The 20,719-nt window shown below is 28.0% G+C and overlaps 1 protein-coding gene across 19 annotated transcripts in view; it reads left to right on the forward strand.

Moving 5' to 3' along the window:
* Positions 1–20,719, forward strand: part of Tm1 (tropomyosin 1) — a 190,298-nt gene that overhangs the window by 119,910 nt on the left and 49,669 nt on the right. For 12 of the 19 annotated variants that reach the window (XM_075382503.1, XM_075382498.1, XM_075382497.1 and 9 more), the window contains one exon: positions 5,182–5,299. In XM_075382503.1, coding sequence (XP_075238618.1) covers positions 5,182–5,299 — 118 coding nt within the window. Of the gene's footprint in view, positions 1–2,658; positions 2,777–5,181; positions 5,300–20,719 lie in introns of all 19 variants that reach the window. The other 7 variants (XM_075382502.1, XM_075382501.1, XM_075382500.1 and 4 more) reach the window with 1 other exon arrangement.

Genomic DNA, 20,719 nt, shown 5'->3' on the forward strand with positions numbered 1-20,719 from the left:
CGGTCAGCTTACATGGAGTTTGTTGATACCCAGTTGTAGCAACTGGGGAGGGGATCCCTACTATACAATTAGAGTGGCTGCTTCCAACTCGGCTGCATTTTGGAGTAAACTCCGTTTAAAGATTTTCAAGTGGTTTGAGTAGTTTATTGGTATATTACAAATGTAACAGCCAAAGGTTGAGCGTTCTAGTCTCATAACAAGAGGTGTCTGATTTGAGTCTTTGAGCCATCCTTTTTTTTTAATTTTTACTTTTTTCTTACAAATATTCACAGATGATCTTATATATAATTTATAAGAATCTTGGAAAAATACTATAAATTTCACGTTAGCTGATAATTATTTGAATGTAATGATTATTAACTAAAAATGTTTATGAACATCTGGGAAATGAAGGATTAGAAAATAGATAACAAGCAGATTTTGTTTTATAAACTTTAAAAAATTTAAGTGGTTAAATCCATTTTCATTTTCAGTGCCTTTTTGCAGGTTTTAGGTCAATAATTATAAAAAAAAAGCATATAAAACTGTTGACCTCTGTGGCAGAGTGGCATCTCGGTGGCATCCAGAAGTCCCGGGTTTGAATTCTGGTCAGCCATGGAATTTTTCATATGCAACAAAATTTCATTTTCATTTCCCATGTACAAGCTTTAAGCTTATACGGCAGTAAAAAATAAATAAATTTATTTAAGTTTACAGATTTTATAAAAATTTGTTCATTAAATCCTCGGTCCTGGGTTCAAATCCTGGTCAGGTATGGCATTTTTCATATGCTACATTTCCATATTCCATGCACAAGCTTCAAGCTTATGTGTTGATATCGTCAAGCAAAAAGAAAAAAAGAAACGAAATAAAAATAAAAGTTAAAAAAACATGCAGACTAGAGCCCAATAGTTTTTAGATTATGAGATTGGACCACTTGCTGATGTTTGGCTGTTATGATTGTAATTTTACAAATAAGCTATTTGAATTGATCGAAAATCTTTAAATGGAGCTAAATTGGAAGCTGCCATTTTGAATTTAAAATAGGGACCTCCTTTTTACCACCCTGCAAAAGGGCAACAATAAATTCTGTTGTAAACTGAATGCCTGCCTACCTTTGTGAAAATGTAAATTGTATAGAAATAAAAATATTTACATAGGTCATATCACATACCAGAGAAAAGCATTAAATCAGTCAAATGATCCCCTCCCCCCCCAAAAAAAAGAGTTGTCTGGTAAATGGTATGTATCCATGAAGTTGTACATCAGATTTATCTTGCTGTTGTTGGTTTCTTTAAATAACAAGTCCAGCTTGAATTCTGTTGATTTTAATTCCATTATAGTTTACTTTACAGAATGTATCAAATACAGTATATGTATTGAAATACATGATACAGAATGTATCAAATATATCAATGTATCAGCATAATTGAGAAATAATTAGCATTTAAATTGATTATCTGTTATAATCTGTGGAAGTTACAGCTTAATGTGATTATTCATCAGTTTAAAAAAAAAAAATCAAAAATAAGTAAATTGTATAAATTGGAATTTAGATTGTTTTTCAATTTTATTTAAATTTTTTTTATTGTCTAATCTTATTTTAAATTAAAAATTGGCTATAAAATAATGTAATGATTTGCTTTAACTTAAGCACTTAACTACCTCCCAATATTGATATATATATTTATATAGGTGTTAATAAAGTATGGGAACCTTTAACTTTTTAAAAGAAAGAAAAAAAATTAGTAAACGCTCATATTCGAAACAGATCTATTTTTTGGTATAATATCATCACAACCCTGAGAGGTATAATACAATTTTATTAATTTTTTTAGTGTTTCACTGTTGAGAAGTTGCTTAAGAGGAACTCTTTTAAAAAATAATTGTTTGAAAATTTTGAAAAATATTAACTGACCGCTGTTTAGGCTACAGTTGTCATAGACTACAATTTTTTTAACTCTTTAAAGTACGTATCACTTTCCATTTAAAATATTTGAATTGCTTCCAGGCGATCAGGGTTTGATGGTCTTACACAAAAAATAGATCATTTCAAGCTAGGAGTGTTGGCTAAATTTCATTTTTGTATATTTTTCATGTTTAAAAAGGTTATTTAAGGTTTTCCATATATTAGCACCTTGTACTATTCATATGGTTTTAATGTAATCTATCTTTCTTTTTTGCTTGTTAATTTAAACATTTTTCTTATCATCTGCATTATCTAATTAAAATTAAATCATTTTATCCATTTGTTTTTAATTAAGGGGTTGAATGTTTTAAAATTAATTCTTTGTAAAGGAAGTGTTTAGTAAAATTTAACGAAATGAAATTACTTCTTTTTAACTTTATTCTTTGTATTGGTTTAGAAAATTATTAAAAAATGAAGGTTATTTTCCTAGATTCTGAATGTTCGTCAAAACAAAACTTGATTTTCAGAAAGGAATCGTGTTAAAACAATTTATGAACAGTTGATTTCAGTTTATTTCAAGAACTAATTATTAGGGTTAAATACATATTTAAACAATAAATTTATTGTTGTAATGTGTCTATATGTTTTTAAAAGAATCCCTGCACACATGTACTTACATCTGTTCCGAAGCAATTATGAAATGAAATTGATAGTTAATGGTCAATTAGCTCGTGAGTGTGAATGTAGATTGTGTTATGTGTTGAATAAAGGATACGCAAGGCTCTGGAAAATCGAACCAATATGGAAGACGATCGAGTTAGCATTTTGGAAGCTCAATTAGCGCAGGCTAAGTTAATAGCTGAAGAAGCCGACAAAAAATATGAAGAGGTAAGGTTTAAAGAAATGTAGAAAATAATCACAGTAAAATGTTTCTACTATAATAAATCAGGATAAAGCTTATTTTTTTGTTGCCAGTAAATATCTTTAAGAAATAATTTATCCTCCCCCTACAGCTCATGCTCATTAATTTTATTTTAGTGTATTGTATGTATCAAATTTTTTTCTGGAAAAAATGTGCTCTGTAAGTAAAACATCTGTAAGCACCACTGTAGTACCCTGGAAATGTTATACAGAAATGAACTTGCTTGAAAAAATATCTAATGGAATTCTTTTTTTCCAGTTTGGTTTAGTATCGTTTATAAGACCACCACAAACAGGAAAAATCCTTATAATGTTATTCAAAAATAGAATCTTTAAAAATTACAAAAAAAGAAAATATTTTTAAATATCTGGGATAATTTTTAAGTATTCTGCATAGAATTTGAGTGTACCTACCCCTCTAGAAATTTTTTGAAATGTTTACATAATGAAGAAATTCATTATTTACAAAATGAATAGTAAAAACGTTATGTTTTTTTTTGTAATTTGATGATTGCTGCTGGTGTAAAACGTGCTAAAAGTATATAGCGTATTCTGAAGAATGTAAATATAAAATTTTATAAGAATTGTAGCTTTTATTTTTGAGAATTAAAACTTTTTAATATATTTTAAAGAAAGAAAATATTTTTAATTCTTGGGTTAAATTTTGCAATTTTAACCTTATAGTAAATAAAATTCATGGAAAAGCAGCTAACCACAGTGAGAGTGGCCTTTGTAATATTTATCACCAAAGAGAAGGTTTCAGATGTAGGTTGTAGGAATGTATTTTCATCCTTACCTGCAGTAATTCTTGTAGACATTTACCCCCCTCTCCTCCCACCATTATTTCACTAATGGAAGTGGCTAATGAATTATATTTAAAAAAAGTGATTTTTATACAATGTGTTAAGTAAAAAGTCCTAAATGAGTTAAAAATGTGTGCAAAATTTAATACTTTTCACTGAACTTTAAACTTACTGAAATTTTATCAAAATTATGTAACTGTTGTCAAGAAATCTAATTTTTAAAATTATTGTAAAAATATGAAAATAGAAGCTCTTCTTTACTTTGTCAGTGCTTTTTGTTTTGTTCATTATAAATTTTATTTAAGTTCTATCTGATATGTGTTTCTTTTTTTTCATTTTTGTGTTTGGTTTATGTCACACTCAGATTATAATTTATGTAATAATGTAGAATAATAAATAGCTAACAGACTATTTTGATTGCACGCTGGTAAACTTCAAGGTCACATTCCATAAACATTATGCAACATGCTAGTATGTAAGGACACTGCTTCTAAACAGTATGAACCCTGATTTGTAATTTTCATGCAGTATTAGTTTGATTGAAATTTAAAGACTAAAAAATAAGTGATATATATATATATATATATATTTTTTTTTTTTACTTACAATTACTTCAAATGGAAGCACTGTTTGATAGATTTATTTCTTCCAATTCTTTAGATTTTGGTGATTTTATAAGTTTAATTGAGTAGTTACCAGTTCAAATCCCATTCCCACTCAAAAAAACATCATAACCCATTGTTATGATTTAAAAAATAACAGAGCAGAGTGTAATGCTAAACTAAATGGGTTTTTTCATACGTATTTAATATTTCTGTCAAACAGTATCTTTTTGTAGCTTTCATGTTTTTAGATAAATGGACAGTCATATCATAATATATTTTGAATTTTTGAAGTATTTTAAGAAGAGAGCAGCAAGTTAAATAAGTTTATCCTGAGTGTATTATAAAGAATAATAATAGGATATTTGTGTTGTGTGTATGTGATATATATATATATATATTAAAACAATTTTCAGATATATTATTTTGCAATTAGTTTTATTTCTATAATTCTTGTTTTGTAATCTTCATAACATTATTACAGATACCTTCTCGACAGTTCCAAGTTGCATTTGATTTTTTTTTTATAGTCAGCTGTGATTATTAATGAATATATTTCAGATTTCTTAATGTATTGACAAGTTGGAGGATCATCATCTGAGTAGAATGAATTTCATCCACAATCTATGCTGAATTTTTATAGTGGTATTTAAATAATTGTTTTTATCATTTTTTTTTAAATATGAGTTTTGTTTGGCTTTTCCCCTCTCCCCTCGTGTTTCATTAATTTTATTGTTTTACGTTAAGCGTAGGAACTTTAGGTGCAGAAGTCTACAGAAGGTAATCAAAAGGATTTGGCTGCTGTGCTGCATTTTATATGATTACGTTTGGTATCATGAATGCTTTTTTTTTTACAGCTGATAATTTGTTAATGTTGTTATGTTTTTCTTTTTTGCCACCTTATGGTCATCCATCGGTTTGGTGGATCGTTCATTCACTGTATCGAAAACAATTGAATCGTAAACAGACAGCGAAAGATTCTTGAAAATCGCAGCTTGGCTGATGAAGAGCGTATGGATGCTCTTGAAAACCAACTTAAGGAAGCCAGATTCCTTGCTGAAGAAGCCGATAAGAAATATGATGAGGTGATGGACAGATATTTTAGGGGCGAATATGATTTTTTATCGCCTGATTGATTTGATTTGAATAAAGATGTTTTGATGGCTTTTATTTGAATTTTTACTTCCTGCAAAGTTTGAAAAATTTTCTCTAAATTATATGATTGTAATATCTCTTAATCGATTGCTAATTTATTATGTATTTTATTTAATTCATTGTAAATCTTATAAAATATATATTTATATATAATAACACGCTTAACCTTCTAACATATTAATTAATTAGATATTCGTATGTCAGCTGTGATAAATAGATACATATTAACAATAAAGGAGAAAGCCTGTATACATTCATACATACATACAGATTTTATGAAATTATATTTGTGTAAAATCATTTTATCATTTATTTTTAATTACATTTATGTATTAAGGATGGCATTTTTTAAGTATGTAATCTTTTTTAATGTATAAGAGCTATATTCTTTGTGTACGATAACATGAGATGGTATGTAAATGGTTTAAAGAAGAGATTAGGCTATTCTATCCAAAGTAATAATATTGTAAGTTTTATGATAGTTACAGTAACTTTAAGTGTCAGAAAGTTCTTAATTTTTTTAAAGAAAGTATTTTATGTGTGTTAGATTTTTTTAGCCTTTGAAATTAGAAAGTGTTCATAAAATATTTCTTAAATGTGTATATATTTAAAATCTTTACTTACAGATTTTTTTATAGAAAAATTTACATATCCATTTTTAATGAGTTAAATTTATTTGTTATCAGTTGGTACTGATATTACTTTTGCAAGTATTCTACTAAAGTAAAAGAAGATTTTATGCCATAGGCACTTACAGATGTTAGTGTCTATGGCATTTACATAAGAGTTTTCACCACATTGTTTTTTAATAGCAATGACACATTAATAGTTTCATTTAACACATCAAGTAGCAGTACTTGTCTGATCAGAGAAAAAATATGTTATAATAATACAGAAGCGTTATAAAACTAGTTACACCCAGTTTTGGATGGAAGTAAGATGTGAAAAGGTAATTTTTTTTAAATTTATTCTCTGAAATAAAGAAAGATAATGAAAAATGTTATAAATTTACTTCCGTTTCAACAACTACATTTAAAGTTATTAAAGAAAAAAATCAAAGAAAAATGCTTATAATCAGTTCGTTTCATGTCTTGCAAAAAAGGATGCGTCTCAATTTCACCGGTTAATTGTTGATTTTAACTTTTTCTATTCTCCGATAATATTAATTATGGTAATTTAATTAAATTAATTAAAAAAGTGTGCTCTAATTTAATTATAACAAAAGATATACTAAGTAATAATATAAAGAAATAAAATACCCTAAAAATCATTGCGTTTGGTGAGATAATCTAAAACAATAGTAATGTTATCAGACTCGTCATCATCATCCATGAAATCGGCTAGAAAACTGCTAAGCAGCACTCACTACTATATGTATGCATCTCTGTAAATGGGTTAACTATTGTTTTTTTTGGTCACAGAACAACTAAATGATATATTGACTTTATTATTAATTTGATTAATGCTTGGTCGTAACAGATGGTGTGTCTTGAGTGGTATACTGACTGTATCAGCTGCTATGTGAGTCAAGGAAAACTAATCGCAGCTCAGCTCATAAATTAATAATTGATTACTACTGCTCATATCAAAAATATATAGTAATATATTAGGAAGAGTAAATATTTCTTTTTAAAAAAAATGATGTTGTTTATTATTATAATAACTAATTCTAAGGTACAGTGCTTTTCATATTAAAAAATAAAATCAAAGTATATTCATAACTTTTAACATTTCTCATTTTCGTTGTATAAACTAAAGTATTGTAAATATATTTTAACAGGTCAAATTTGATTATTTATTTATTAAATAGATTTCACTTATGTGCCTGTTTCATATTAATCTTAAAAAATTATACAGTATTTTTTAAAATTATTTTAAGATTTCTACCATATATACCTTAAAACCTTATATATTTATACCTTATATAAATCTTTGATAAGTAGTTAGAACATTTAAAAAAAAAAATGTATTTGCTTGTATTACCAATTAAGGAGATTATTTATGTACTGTAAGAAACAGCATTCTAATGCAGTGATTTAGAAACGGGGAAATTATTTTTCGCTGAGAATCCACTAAAGTTATAGTATAAAAAAAGAAAGTTGTGTTTACAACATGTGAGTTCTGCATTATCATGTAGTATTCAGTTAATAGAAAAAAAGGAATTGGTGGTAATCTGAGCTAGAATTTACTTTATATTTTCCATTTTTATATCTTTCAGTCAGTTTTATTTTTGAAAATTAATGCTGTTACAATAAGTGTAGAATTTTCTGTGTGTATAAACCCTGTTAATAATAACAAATTTATGCTTCTGGTTTTTATATATATATATATATATAAATAAAGGAGTTATCTTTTTTTACATGCTTTATTTTAAACAGTTTTCAGAAGTTTGGCATATTCAAATTTCATAAAGCCAGTTCTTGTCCCTTTTCATACTTATAATTTAATTAATTTAATCTTGTTATTTTTAAAAGTGAATGGTTGAATAAAAAAAATTGTAATTTTCTCAAATATAGATTTAAATTTTAAGAACCACTGTCCTTAATTTATTAAATATGATAAAGCAGTAAGAGGATTGTTTAACTACATTCCCCTATTTTTCAGGAAAAACATATTTTTGAGTTTTATTCAATCGTCAGTTCAGTTCTTTTCCTTTGTGAAAAACCTAACCTTTTCTTTTCATATGATAGTTCAAAATGAATCTCCCTTCTTTGGCTGTAGTCTGGTGATAAGCCTGTTGTAGCATGGAAAAGGAAATAAAGTGAATATCTTTTTCCAATACATCAATATTCAGTGCATACAATTAGCAAGGGAATACTTTTTTATAAATAAACAGAGACTGTGCAATTAAACAAAATTGAACTGAGAAAGCTATATGAAAATCAATAAGGTAATTTGTGAACTAACGTTTTAATAATTAATATTGCAAAATGTCTATTGTAAAAAAAATTGAGTGTTTTTAATAATCTGAATGCTAGAAAGAAATACGACTAAAATATAAAAACTGAAAAAATTAAAAAGCTAATGTGTTATTACACATAATATTTAATTTACTATTAGGATTTAATAAAATTGTATTTCTGATGTTCTGTTTTGATTATTTTGTACAAGCCAATCTTTTACATTCAGATAATTAGGTGTGAATGTAAATTCTGTAAAATGGCTAGAGTGACCAAACTATTGTACAATACTTAATGTTTTGAATTGTAACAGAAGAATTTATACTTCCATCTGTAAAATTGATTGGAAATATAGGTCAGTACTGACTGTGTACGTCTGTATACATTAGTTTTGCACATTATGCAGTTTCTGTTTATTAGACAATTTCTTAATCCTTCGGTTTAAAGAAACAAATAATTGATTTTTTTTGTATTGTAAGCGATATTTTTGTGGTGATTCGTAATCGGTAACATAAACAGTGGTTCGTTCATTCTGTTACTAAATTATCTCACTGAATCTGATATTTCTTCCTGTATGATGAAAAGTGCCTTTTTTGAATTGTTTATAAATATAGTTTATAGAAATCAATGTTTAGTTAATTCCCAGCAATTTAAGTAGTAGTTAGTTGTCAGGAATTGCTAATCTGATGGAATTAATCACACTACTATCGATTAATTTTTATTTTTTTAGTGGATTTTTTAAAAAAAACTAATGCTTTTGTATATATTTATTTATTTATTTATTATTATTTAATTAATGCCAAAATGTCTTTTAGTCCTTACATTTTATTTATCTATCTTGAATTTATGAAAGGAATTAATGACTAGTATTGATGCACTTAGATATCGGAAATAGGTATATTGGTATATATATTTAGAGCAGTTACCATGATTGAAAAGAAAAAACCAAATATTTACTATTTCATTTATTGCCAATCTAATCATGAAAAATGAAAGAATTAAAGAATGTTGGGTAGAGTAAATTTATTTATTTTATTACTGTATAATTATACTTGCACTATATGTTGATTTATGATAATTTATTATTGTTACTTCGTATGTATGGTGAAGGAGAAGGAGATAAGATGTTAATTTATCAAAGTAAAAAAAAATTAGTTACTCGTCTTTGTAAAATATGTAGAGGTATATTTTATGTAATTAGTATTATTAGTTTTTGGTAATATATATATAAATTTTTTTTTACAATTGCTTTTTACAAATTGTATTCTGTTATTTTTATCTGATCTCTATAAAATGTTAAAAATTCATATTATATTTTAAATATAATTCAGATTTTATATATCGTTAAGTATTATCATATAGGTTAAATAATCTGTTTTCTGGTCTTTTAAAACAAAATTGCTATCGAATCCCCAAATCTTAAAAAGAAGTAGAAAAGAGAAAAATATATTGATTTGTGGTCATAATAAATTTTTATTTGGTTATAATCCAAATTAGTTCTAATTAATTATTTATTTGTCACCATTCTGTGAACCAACTACTCAAGATTAATTTTTTCATTAAATAGGGTGGTTGTTCATGTAGATTAATATCTTATCATTGTTCATTTTTTTTTTAATTTCCCAACTTTCTACTCACATTCTCTCCACCCCTACCCATCACACTCTTTTCTTCCACCCCCATTTTTTGTTTGCTCAATTATATTTTTACTATTTAACTCATGTTGTGTAACAATAGCTAGTGTCACAATTTTGTCTGTTTAAAATATTTTTTGTCTTAAATTCTAACAAATAATTAATTTTTTTTTACCTCTAGAATTTCATTTAGGGATAGATTGAATTAGTTTACTGATTGTTTGTTAAATTTTCCATTCCAAAATAATATTGTAATCTTAATTATTTTCCAGTTTGTCGTGTACTCTTGCTTTCTCATTTCCCTTTTACATAGGGTACATAAATTCTTAAAATTGAATTGTGATTGTGCTAGTTTCTTGGATTATTTAAAAAAAAAAAAAACAGATTATTGTCACTTGTGAACTTTTTTGACCACTTTTGAAAATAAGAGGGAATGAAGTTTTGCTAAAACACCCAAATTTTGCTTTTCACAAGAAGCAGAATTTTTGTTTTTCACGTCGCTATTTTTTTTTTTTATATGCTAAATAGGAGCAAGACAATGAGGTCCTTCAACGGAAAAACAATTTTTTTTTGCCAGATGTTTCAATGACTGATCAGTGTATTTTAGAGAGAAACTGTTTCTCCAACTGACCTTCAAAGAAACTGAAACATTTCCCTTGCACAATGAAACTTATTTCATCAGAGAAATTCATGTTCAGTGCAATTCTTTTTTTTGACTCTTGCAGTTCTTTTTTCATAATTTCTGTTAAGATGTTTTTGGAACAGATATTGTACTTTCTGGTTTTGTTCAAGTTACTTTCATGATGAATATTTTTTCATAGTTTAATCTCAAATCTCATCTCGGAAACCAGCCATTTTTATTTGAAGAAGAATTTGGGATAACTTATTCGGCAAGATGTAATCTATTTTAGTATTCTTTTCTACCACCACACTTTTCCATTCTCCATGACTCATCACAGAACCAGTCTTTTTTCAGGTGGATAACGGACTATTTTTAAACTCGGCTTCATTTTACTGGAATTTGAATAGAAGACATTGAAAAATATTCGTGGGGTTTATGGTTTTAGTTAATTTCTTTAGTGTAAGGTCCATCTAAAAAATTAATCATGGTCACAATAAAAAATTGCACAATTTGTAGCAAAAACCAGATGCAATGACTAAAAAAATTATAATCGATAACTTCACAAAATACTGTGTTGGTAAATTCAGATTAGATAACAAGCAGTTATGTGCAATTTATGTAACTTCAAAATAATCAATGGTAGCCTTGCAAATAGCAGTGTGATTATCTTAACTGAAATTTTCCTCGTGAGTGCCAAATCTAATGTTTCCATTAATTTGCACATTTTAATTATATAATATAGTAATGAAAACACCAAAGGACAGTTATAAACAAAGTTCCAATAGTTAACTTACGTGAATTACTTGCATCATCAGTTGATAATTAATATTATTTTATGATAAATGATCATGTAATATATATTATATTATTATATATAATAGCCACTACTCGATGCGAGTAGTTCATGAAAGTTAACTATTACAACTTTAATAAATTTTTTCTATAATTGTGCTTTGGTGTTTTCTTTATTATATTTTATTAAGTCCAATTATCACAGTGGTAAGTATCTTCATAAAATATTCAAATTTTCAAAATATATATACAATTTTTTTCTAATAACAAAATAAAATGTTCTTTGAAAAGTTCTCTGTGGAACATTTTATAGGCAAAAAATTTAATTTAAATTAAATTATTTTGGAACGTACGTATGTTTTTACTAAACAGAACTCATCTGTATGTAGAATGCAGTTTTTCATATTCTTTGTACATGCATAATTATTAGTTAATTTTTTATTTTTTTTTTTTTATTTTAGCCTTTACTTCAAAAATTTTGTTGTCAATATTTGGCGATAAAAATTCCTTAAAATCAGTCTTTAACTGATCTGTTTTATTTATAATAGAGGTAAATATATTTATTTAAAAAAAATTCACCTACAACAGGTAGCTTTCTGATCGACAACTAATTATTGCTATGTTTAAAGCAACAAGCAGAAAACCCCTTTTGTAGTTATATAAATTATAAATTGTTGTTTAATATTATTAAATTTAACCTTTCATTGTGTAATGTATTTTTTTTATCTTTAATGATGTTTATTGACAATAAATATGAAATGTTGGTTTTTTATGGTTGAATGTGTACCTTACATTAAGAAAATTATTATAATTATCGTAGATATTATTTTGTTATGTATTCATTTACATATATATTTATTGGATAAAATTTACATAATAATCTTTCTTTATAAATTTATTATATTGTAGAAATGTTTATTATTTAATACAGTTTATTAAAAAGTAAAAAAAAAATGTTTTATTATTCTTGTTATTACCTTATTCATCCTTTTTAAATAACTGCATCATATATGAGGTGTGTCTTATGAAAAACGGGATTTATACAATAAGTCACTTTTATTTTAGAGATTCTAACAGTTATCCCCTTCTAGTTCTCTCTCGCACTTACACTCATTGGATTCTTATTTTCTGTCTGTCAAAGGCGTGAATGAAGTAAATCAGTTTCTGTCAGCTGCTTTAACCCATTGTTGTATCAACTGACTCAAAATGTGTTCCTTTAAGCACAGATTTAATTTTAGGACAAAGAAAAATTCATGTTACCAAATTATACATCAGGAAGATGTCCCTGTGTAGAAATATGTTTTATCAGCCAAAAAACTACTGATAAAAAGTGTGTGCCCGCAGATGCATTCTGACAAATGAAATTATTTTTCTACAGTTCTAGTCATTGTCCTGATTCTTTCTTTCATTCTTAATAAAACTTCCTTCTAGTGACACTGTTCACTGTTGTTTCTTCTGGAATGTATTCTTCCAAAACTTATGCCCTTGATATCAAAAAACAAACAGAGCATGAATTAAAATACTTTAATAAGGCTTTATTCATTCTTGATGATGACATTTTTTCCAGTGTATTGATATTCATTTTGTCTCAGAATTGTAGATCATACTATACTGAATGCAGGTTTTATTACAAAGCATCGGGTCTGGGTCAGATTGCTGTGTATATCAACACTTACTTCCTTGTGGTATTCATTTTGTTATGGTTTGAGAATGCCTGGAATTACAATTACTCGGCATAAATGTTTTGAGATCCAAACTTATGCAAACTTTTTTACGCAGTCTTATTTGTCTATGTTCATAGCTTCCAACTAGTATTTGGTTCCAAGCCGCCAGTCTTCTTGAATAATCTGGTTAATTTTTTTCTAAATTTTTTCAGTTATAAAAGTCACTTTCATCTTCTGCATACCTGACATCCTTCGCTGGATATTTTGTGTCGCTAAACACTTATAATTGTTTCATGCATAAGTCTTCTTTGTAAGCCTCTGTAACATTTGAAAAGATTCTATTGGTCTTTTGTTCAATTTTATTAAGAATTTCAAATTGACATGTTGCTCAACTTTTAAACTTGAATATTTTGCTGGTACATGTCAGGACAGTGACTTGCGATCGGTTGAATGTCCACAAGCATTAACGTTTGATGTGCGGGTTTAAGTCTCTGCCAAAGAGCTCAAAATAAATTATCATTGCTTACTCTGAAAGATAGTAAAACAGTTTCATTATTTTATAGATACACTTTATATGTTAAAATAATTGTAAATTGAGTTTGTTTATATCTTTACAGAAATTTTGTCTGTATAAAGTGCCAAAATAATGTAATGTAAAATTATGTATAAACAGCATCATCATAGTGTTATTGTATCCTACATAGTGGATGATTATTTTGCTCCAATTTTTTACATCACTTTGTTTTCGTTATCTATGAGTATATTTGAATGCCATCATTTGTTGTATCATTAAATGATAGACTCATTAATTATATTGGAGGTTGTGTTAAAATTAATATAATTTTTTTTTTTTAGTGGATCTTTATTAATATAGAGAGCATTTTTATTTTCTTTCTACCCTATAAAGTCAGTTTGTCTGTAGTGCGTCAGTGTGTCTTGTAGTACTATAATGTTAACAAATTTCACTAGAAATGTTTTTGGGGGTAAAATCTTACCTGTTATTGCTCTACATTGGAATTATTATAGATCAGTAATAAGTTGTTGCACTGTATTTATTTCAATTGAAATTCATCTTTCGGTATTACTAAAATCATTCATTTGACCGATCGCATTACACAATAAGATGAATTTAATGTGAAACAGTAACATTAATCCATTTTTTATCAGTCCAGTTTTAATGTTCTTGAAGTGACAACCTTAAGATTTTATTTAAGTGTATCTTTATCTGTAACTTTTGTATTTATATTGATAAGTAGTTATATTTATGGCTTGTAACAGATCTCTTTTCTTGTCACATATAAGTAATGGTCATTTATTATTGATAGTAATGTTACCCCATTGAAGATTGAAGTGTCTATTGTTAGTTGTGGTTTGATTACCTGCTGATCCATATCGAACTCATCAGTCATATTAACATGTTATACTGTTTCCATTTAAGTAGGAAATTGAAAAATAAATGTAAAAACCACTATTATATTATCCAAATAATGATCTGGTATCTAATTAAAGATATAAATTTGCCGAACTACAAGGGTTTTTCAATAATTATAGAGACAAATGATTATAGAAAAATCATTTATTCAATGACATATATATATATATATATAATGACAATGTAACTACTACTATTTTTCAATATAATCGTTGGCTCCATTTAGATACTTCTGTCATCATTTTATAAGTTTTCTTATTTCAGTAGTAGAGAATTGTTCACCTCAGTGTGCGAATCATTCTTGACCTACTCATTTTTACTGAATTTGGTGCCACATAACTCGTGAGAGGACAAGTGTGCATTTGGTTGGGCAGAGGGTGCACTTTAGGAGATGTTCAGAGTCCTGAATCTCACCGCACTCGCAGTTCAGGTCGTTAGGCTCTATTTGACGCCATCTAGCGCGGTTAACTCTGGTTGGTGCAAACCCAGTTTGAAGCCGGTTTAAAGTCGCCCACGTTTGCCAGTCCAGGTCATGTCCTGGAGGTGTTGGGGCCCTTTTTGGGAACCATGGAGGGGGCTCGATAGATGTAGAATTCAAAAATCCCGTTCTCGATTTGAGTCTTGCAGAGGGAGGTCGCTCCATCTGGTACATTGTATGTTGTGTATCAAAAGATTGTCTGAACTGTTCAACAGGTTCCTCCATGCCCGCCGCTCAGTGCACCTTTTCAATAGGAGTGGGTTTCATACATACAGGACAAAAAATATAATGGTTGGTGAGAGATCAGGACTGAAAGTGGTTGTGGCAACACCTCCAGACCCAAATTTTGAATAGCTTCTTGCATCTTTTTAACTTAATAAGGGCAGGGTTAATCGTGCAGAAGATTTTATGCTTTTGAGAGAGGACCAGGATGTTTCCTCATGGTGGGTTACACATTGTTTTCTGGCATGTCACAGTATTACTAGCTGTACATTGTACATTGTTCTTCCAATTAATCTCATTAAATTGGGCCTTTATAGTACTAAATCATGTTTAGCATCACTGTACCAGTTGATGAGTAGGTCCTTTTAAATTTTTTTCTGGCGGATGTTTCCATTTTCCAAATTATGACATTTGAATTCCAGCTCAAAACAATGAATCCCAAGTTTTATCACAAATTATGTGATTTAGAAAAAAGTATTACCTTTCACTAAAAACTGTTGTTTAAGTTCCATACAAATGTGAATTAGGATTCCTGTGATTATTTCAAATAGGCTATTTTGGAACACGTTTTCCAGGAATTCATTTTATTACAGAAAACGGAGTGGACAGTGCCAATAGTTGACCCTACAAATATCAACTATTTCCCAAACTTTACGCGTCTGCTCTTACGAATAAGATCATTAATGCAATTTAGCAAAATTTCAGTCAAAACTTATGCTGCTACAATGAAAGTTGTTCTGTCAACTGTGTAATCCGTGTAAAGATAAACTTAAACTGTGTAATCCCTTATAAAGATTTGCATGGTTAATACACTTTTTAACTCCATGAGTGAATCTTGGCTATAATATAAAATCTTATGACAGCATGCTGTTCTTCCAAGGTAGAAATTTAAGTGGAGCCATCATTTTGAAATAAACAAAAGGGGCTATAATAATTGAAATTTTTTGCTAACAGCTGTTATTTTCTACATCAGGGATGCCAACTTGAATGCACAGTTTTAATTTATTCTGTTAAATAGTTTTTTCATTGTTGCTACTTTCTTTAATTATTGAATGAACCTCATTACTATTACATTTGCTGACAAATAATCATGATATTTATTGATATGGGTTGTTATATTTGTATGATGTGAATTGCTTCATACACGTAGCTTATTTTTATGTAATTTGTTATAATGCAGTAAAATGTTAGAAGAATCAGATTTTATACTTTTTATTCATTTGTTTCCATCATGTGGGTTATTACTTCAGTTAGATAATGATAATACATAGGTTTTTTGGACTATTGGTAATACTTAGCTGTTATCTATTTGCTAATCTGATAATCTTCAAGCTTATTTAGACCTGCTATTTCTAAGTGATTCCTGTTCATTTTAAAGGTTTTATTTTATTAGATTTTTTTTAGTTACATATTTAGTGCCCTTATTCTAATTTAAATGTCATGTTTATCCTATTTCAGTTATTAATTTTTTCATGTTAATGAAATGGAGGGTTAATATTAAATCCAAATATGTTAGAACCATATGTGGCAGTTTATATTTTGAGTTGTACACCTAACTTTCTGTACAATTAATAGAATTTTTTCATTTATATTATTATAAATGTCTGTTAGAAAAAAATTGACTTATTTTACCAACATTTACTTAAACCTAGAAGTTCCTTTTATTTGTATGACTATAGTGTACCCTCAAGGTTTAAATCTTGTTTTCCTATCTATTCAGAAGGATGATTGTAGGATTTAAAATGATTTAATGAACAGTTATCTATTCATTAGATGACTGACTGAGTCTGGTAGATTCTTACTTTATTTGCGGCCAATATTTTATTTTCTTGTATAAATGTATTTGTTTGTGAAAAGTATATTTTCAGTTTACTTTTTTGTGAGTTTTAATTTAGTTTCTATTGATTTTTATTCTTGTGGGCACTCTACATTGTATATGTTGTATGTGGATTTTTTCTGAGATGGATTTTCATGTCGATTAAAATTTTCATGTTAGTGAAATCCTGTGTATAATTCCTATATTATGTACTTTGTAATGCTTATATTGTAGTGTACAAAGGTACTTGAATGTCTCAGGAACACTTGATTTTATATTTAAATGTATTGTAATTTTATGTTCAATATTTTGAAAATATAGTGTATTGTATGCCTTTTAGTTTTTTCTCAAAATATTATTACAGTTTTTACAGTCTGAAGAAATGTGGGATTATATTGCTTGTGTACTTCATTTGATAATTAATCTGGTTATTTGTCTTGTAAAAGAAAAAATTTGACATTTTTTATAACATTAATACAAGGTACTGCCCAAAATACAACACTGAATATATTCACATCATAATTATCACAGTTAGTCAGCTTCAAAGTTTTCCTTGGAAGCTGAGACACCAATCCCAGTGCCTTGACAATGATAGGAATGTTCCCAGTAAGGCTTACTTTTTAGTGTATTCAGCAAATCTGCTTCAGTATCTTTTAGCATATTACCCTCATCACTCCTTCAGCTTTGTAAAAAGAAAGAAGTTTTGCATGGAGCCAACTCTGGCAAATACGAGGATGAGGAATAACGGCTATGTTGTTTTTTTTTTTGTTTTTTTGCCAGAAACTGTTGCGTGATAAAAGCAGTATATGATAACTTTTCATTGACATGAAGGAGTGTTTCTTCCTGTGTCTGTGTTTGTTCTCATGTCTTCCCTAGCCACTTAAGGACATCACATTAAAATTTTCCAGTGGTTATTTGTGCAGGAGGTATAAACTCCTTGCTTACAATTCCATTACTGTTTAATAAAACAAAAAAGTATTTGAAGTTCTTTGGCTGAGATGAAGAAGGGCCCTTTCATTGGGATGATTTTTGTTCTTAATCAGCTTACTTGACTTTCATTAGTTGTGATTACTTAGAAAGGAAAGGGTGGTTTGAAGTGGTTCTTTCAATTCACTAGACATTTATTCAATGTTGTTTCTATTTGTCACAAACTTTGCTGTAATCCTTCACATGTTCATTTCTTGTGACAGAATCCTCTGATGTGTGCTGTATGATGATCCCATGATTTACAGATCTTGTCACTGGTCTACTTATGATCTTCAAAATCATCAATTTTGGAACAGCAGTGCCATTTTCTGGTGTAATGCTGGTAGATGGTTGTTGTGAACGTTCATTATAAAGAGGTGTTCAGCCATTTTTAGAATTTCTAAATGATTTGTTTGAGTTTGCCTGAAGACTCATTATCAAATGCTTAGACTAACATTTTGTGCATTTCTCCAGTTGTTTTACAAAGTCTAAAACAACTTGATTCTGATGTACTGTTCTCTTAGATCGGTCATTGCAAAATTATAAACACAAGCAAATATGGTGATGAAAAATTCCCTTCTGATAACAAACATATGTACTTAGATTGAAGATGTGCCAGGTGTATGGACTCGTGAAAGATGTGTGTTTTCACTAGTAGCATTTGGTTGTAATTGCGCTCATTTGTCTTATGCAACATAAATTTTGGAAACTTTTAGGCAGTACCTCATAACATAAAGCTTGTATTTGGAAAATTTTACTGAAATATAGAGCAAAACTAGCTGCAAATGTAGAGCAAAATATTTGCTAACTTCTTTGCAACAGATAGTCACTCTGCATTTGATCTCACATTTCTTAAAGTACAATAAGCTTCATCAGTGTTGTGACTTGTTAAAAGGTATTTCAACTTTAAAACTACATACTTTTGATGTATGAGTTTATCAAAATAACTATTAAATTAATTCAATGTTTTTGGTATACACCACCGTTTTATAAATACTATTTTAAAGAATATTTATTATAATGAAAATCTATTTTAAAAAAATAAATTTTTTATAGACTATGCTACCTGTTACTTTTATATATTTGTTTCAATGTTGAATTTTTACCTTGTATTTCATTAGAATTTTATTAAATTTACCCTATGAAAATAACTGACCCAAATGTACATTTTTTAATTAATTTGTTTTTTTGCAAGTCGATAAATTTTAACAGTTGAACCTTTTAACACTTATATAACAGTTGACAGTTTAAAGGGATGTTTTTCAAAACTCTGAATATTATTCAGTTTTAAATCTAGTCCAGGTGTTAGTCATACACAAAATATTGATTTCATTAATATACGTTTATGCTAATGTTACAAAAAAAAAAAAAATACTAACACTCCTGTTTTATTAAATATAATAAAAAGGATGATAAATATTTGTATATTTCTGATTATTAGTTATGTAAAATAATGAGCTCATTTCTAGCAGTGTTATAACTGATAGTTAATCATATTTAATAAAGTGAATAAAATTAAAATCTGACATAAATATAGTATATACTATTATAATTTAGATTCTGATCTGTAAATGTCTTAATAGATTAACCAAGAATAGTTTATTTGTCAGGGTCATGTTAAATGTCTGATTGTATTCTATTTTTAGTTGTTTTAATTGAAATATATAGTGTTACTAAAAGAAACTAGACATTCGTTTAACAAAAAAATGAAAAGGTCAGGTACATTATTTGTTTTAATAGGGATATAGGAACAAGGGCGAGTAGTACAAAACCTAGGATTCTTGTTATAGAATTTGATTAATGATTGTGCCATTATTTCAGAAAAGTTATTAGTTTTTATTAAATGAATCTGTATTTGTTGTAATTTTACAGCAATTTCTTGTTTTTTTTTTTACATAAAATTAAGCGATGAAATTGTAATAAATAAAAACATTCAATAATTTTTCTTTTATTATAAATTACATAACTTTTATTTTACAAGCAGAACTTTATGTTCTTTTTTACCTTTGGACATATTTTTAGTATTTTAAAATCGTTCCATCATTTTTGTAACCAGAGGAATAAGAGGTCTAGATTAACCCCAAACAAACAAAAAATGTGCCTATTTAATTATGCTGATTCATGAACAATCAATATAGTTTAGTATAGCTCAGGCCCACAGATTAAGCCACTATTATCCAACTTCTGCCACTTATTACCTCCCTAGAATTGTAGATCCAACTGATGTGATCAATCGATTCATACAGTACTTATCCAGGAGAGAAGGGATCAAAGAAGTGATGGTGGAAAAAGAAAAGTCTTCCTGTTGAGGAACTAGAACCCTGGAAGGTCTGGCTGGTAAGTTTCTGGTTTTACTAGGACATGATTGGTTGCTATGGTGAATAGTGGAAAATTATTCTGTTTTCACTGTCTTTATTTTATCATTTCATTTATGAATATTCCATTTTTTGTGGATGGTTGAATTGTAGAACTAGGAATAATACTTGTAGTAGAGGTCCAAGCTGATATTTACTGTTCCGTAGTAGTATGATAAATGAAACTTTTAATAGAAAGAAGAGTTTTGTGATCGTGTACCCCTGCCAAACAGCCAAGTGAGAGAACTGACCTTCTGTATAAGATTTTTCCCTCTTCTAGAAAAGAATTTTTTCTGTATATATAAAAATCTTCTTTTCTTTTAATATGACAATCATCAATTGTAGATCCTGTATTTCTATGTTGAATAAGAACCAAAATAAATTGTTTTATGAAATGAATAACAGTTTGTAAACTGTTATAGATTCAGATCAGAAATTTAAGGGTTGATAAATTAATAGAATTAGTACTG

Source organism: Lycorma delicatula, chromosome 1 (assembly GCF_047948215.1).
Source record: "Lycorma delicatula isolate Av1 chromosome 1, ASM4794821v1, whole genome shotgun sequence".
Taxonomy (NCBI): domain Eukaryota; kingdom Metazoa; phylum Arthropoda; class Insecta; order Hemiptera; family Fulgoridae; genus Lycorma; species Lycorma delicatula.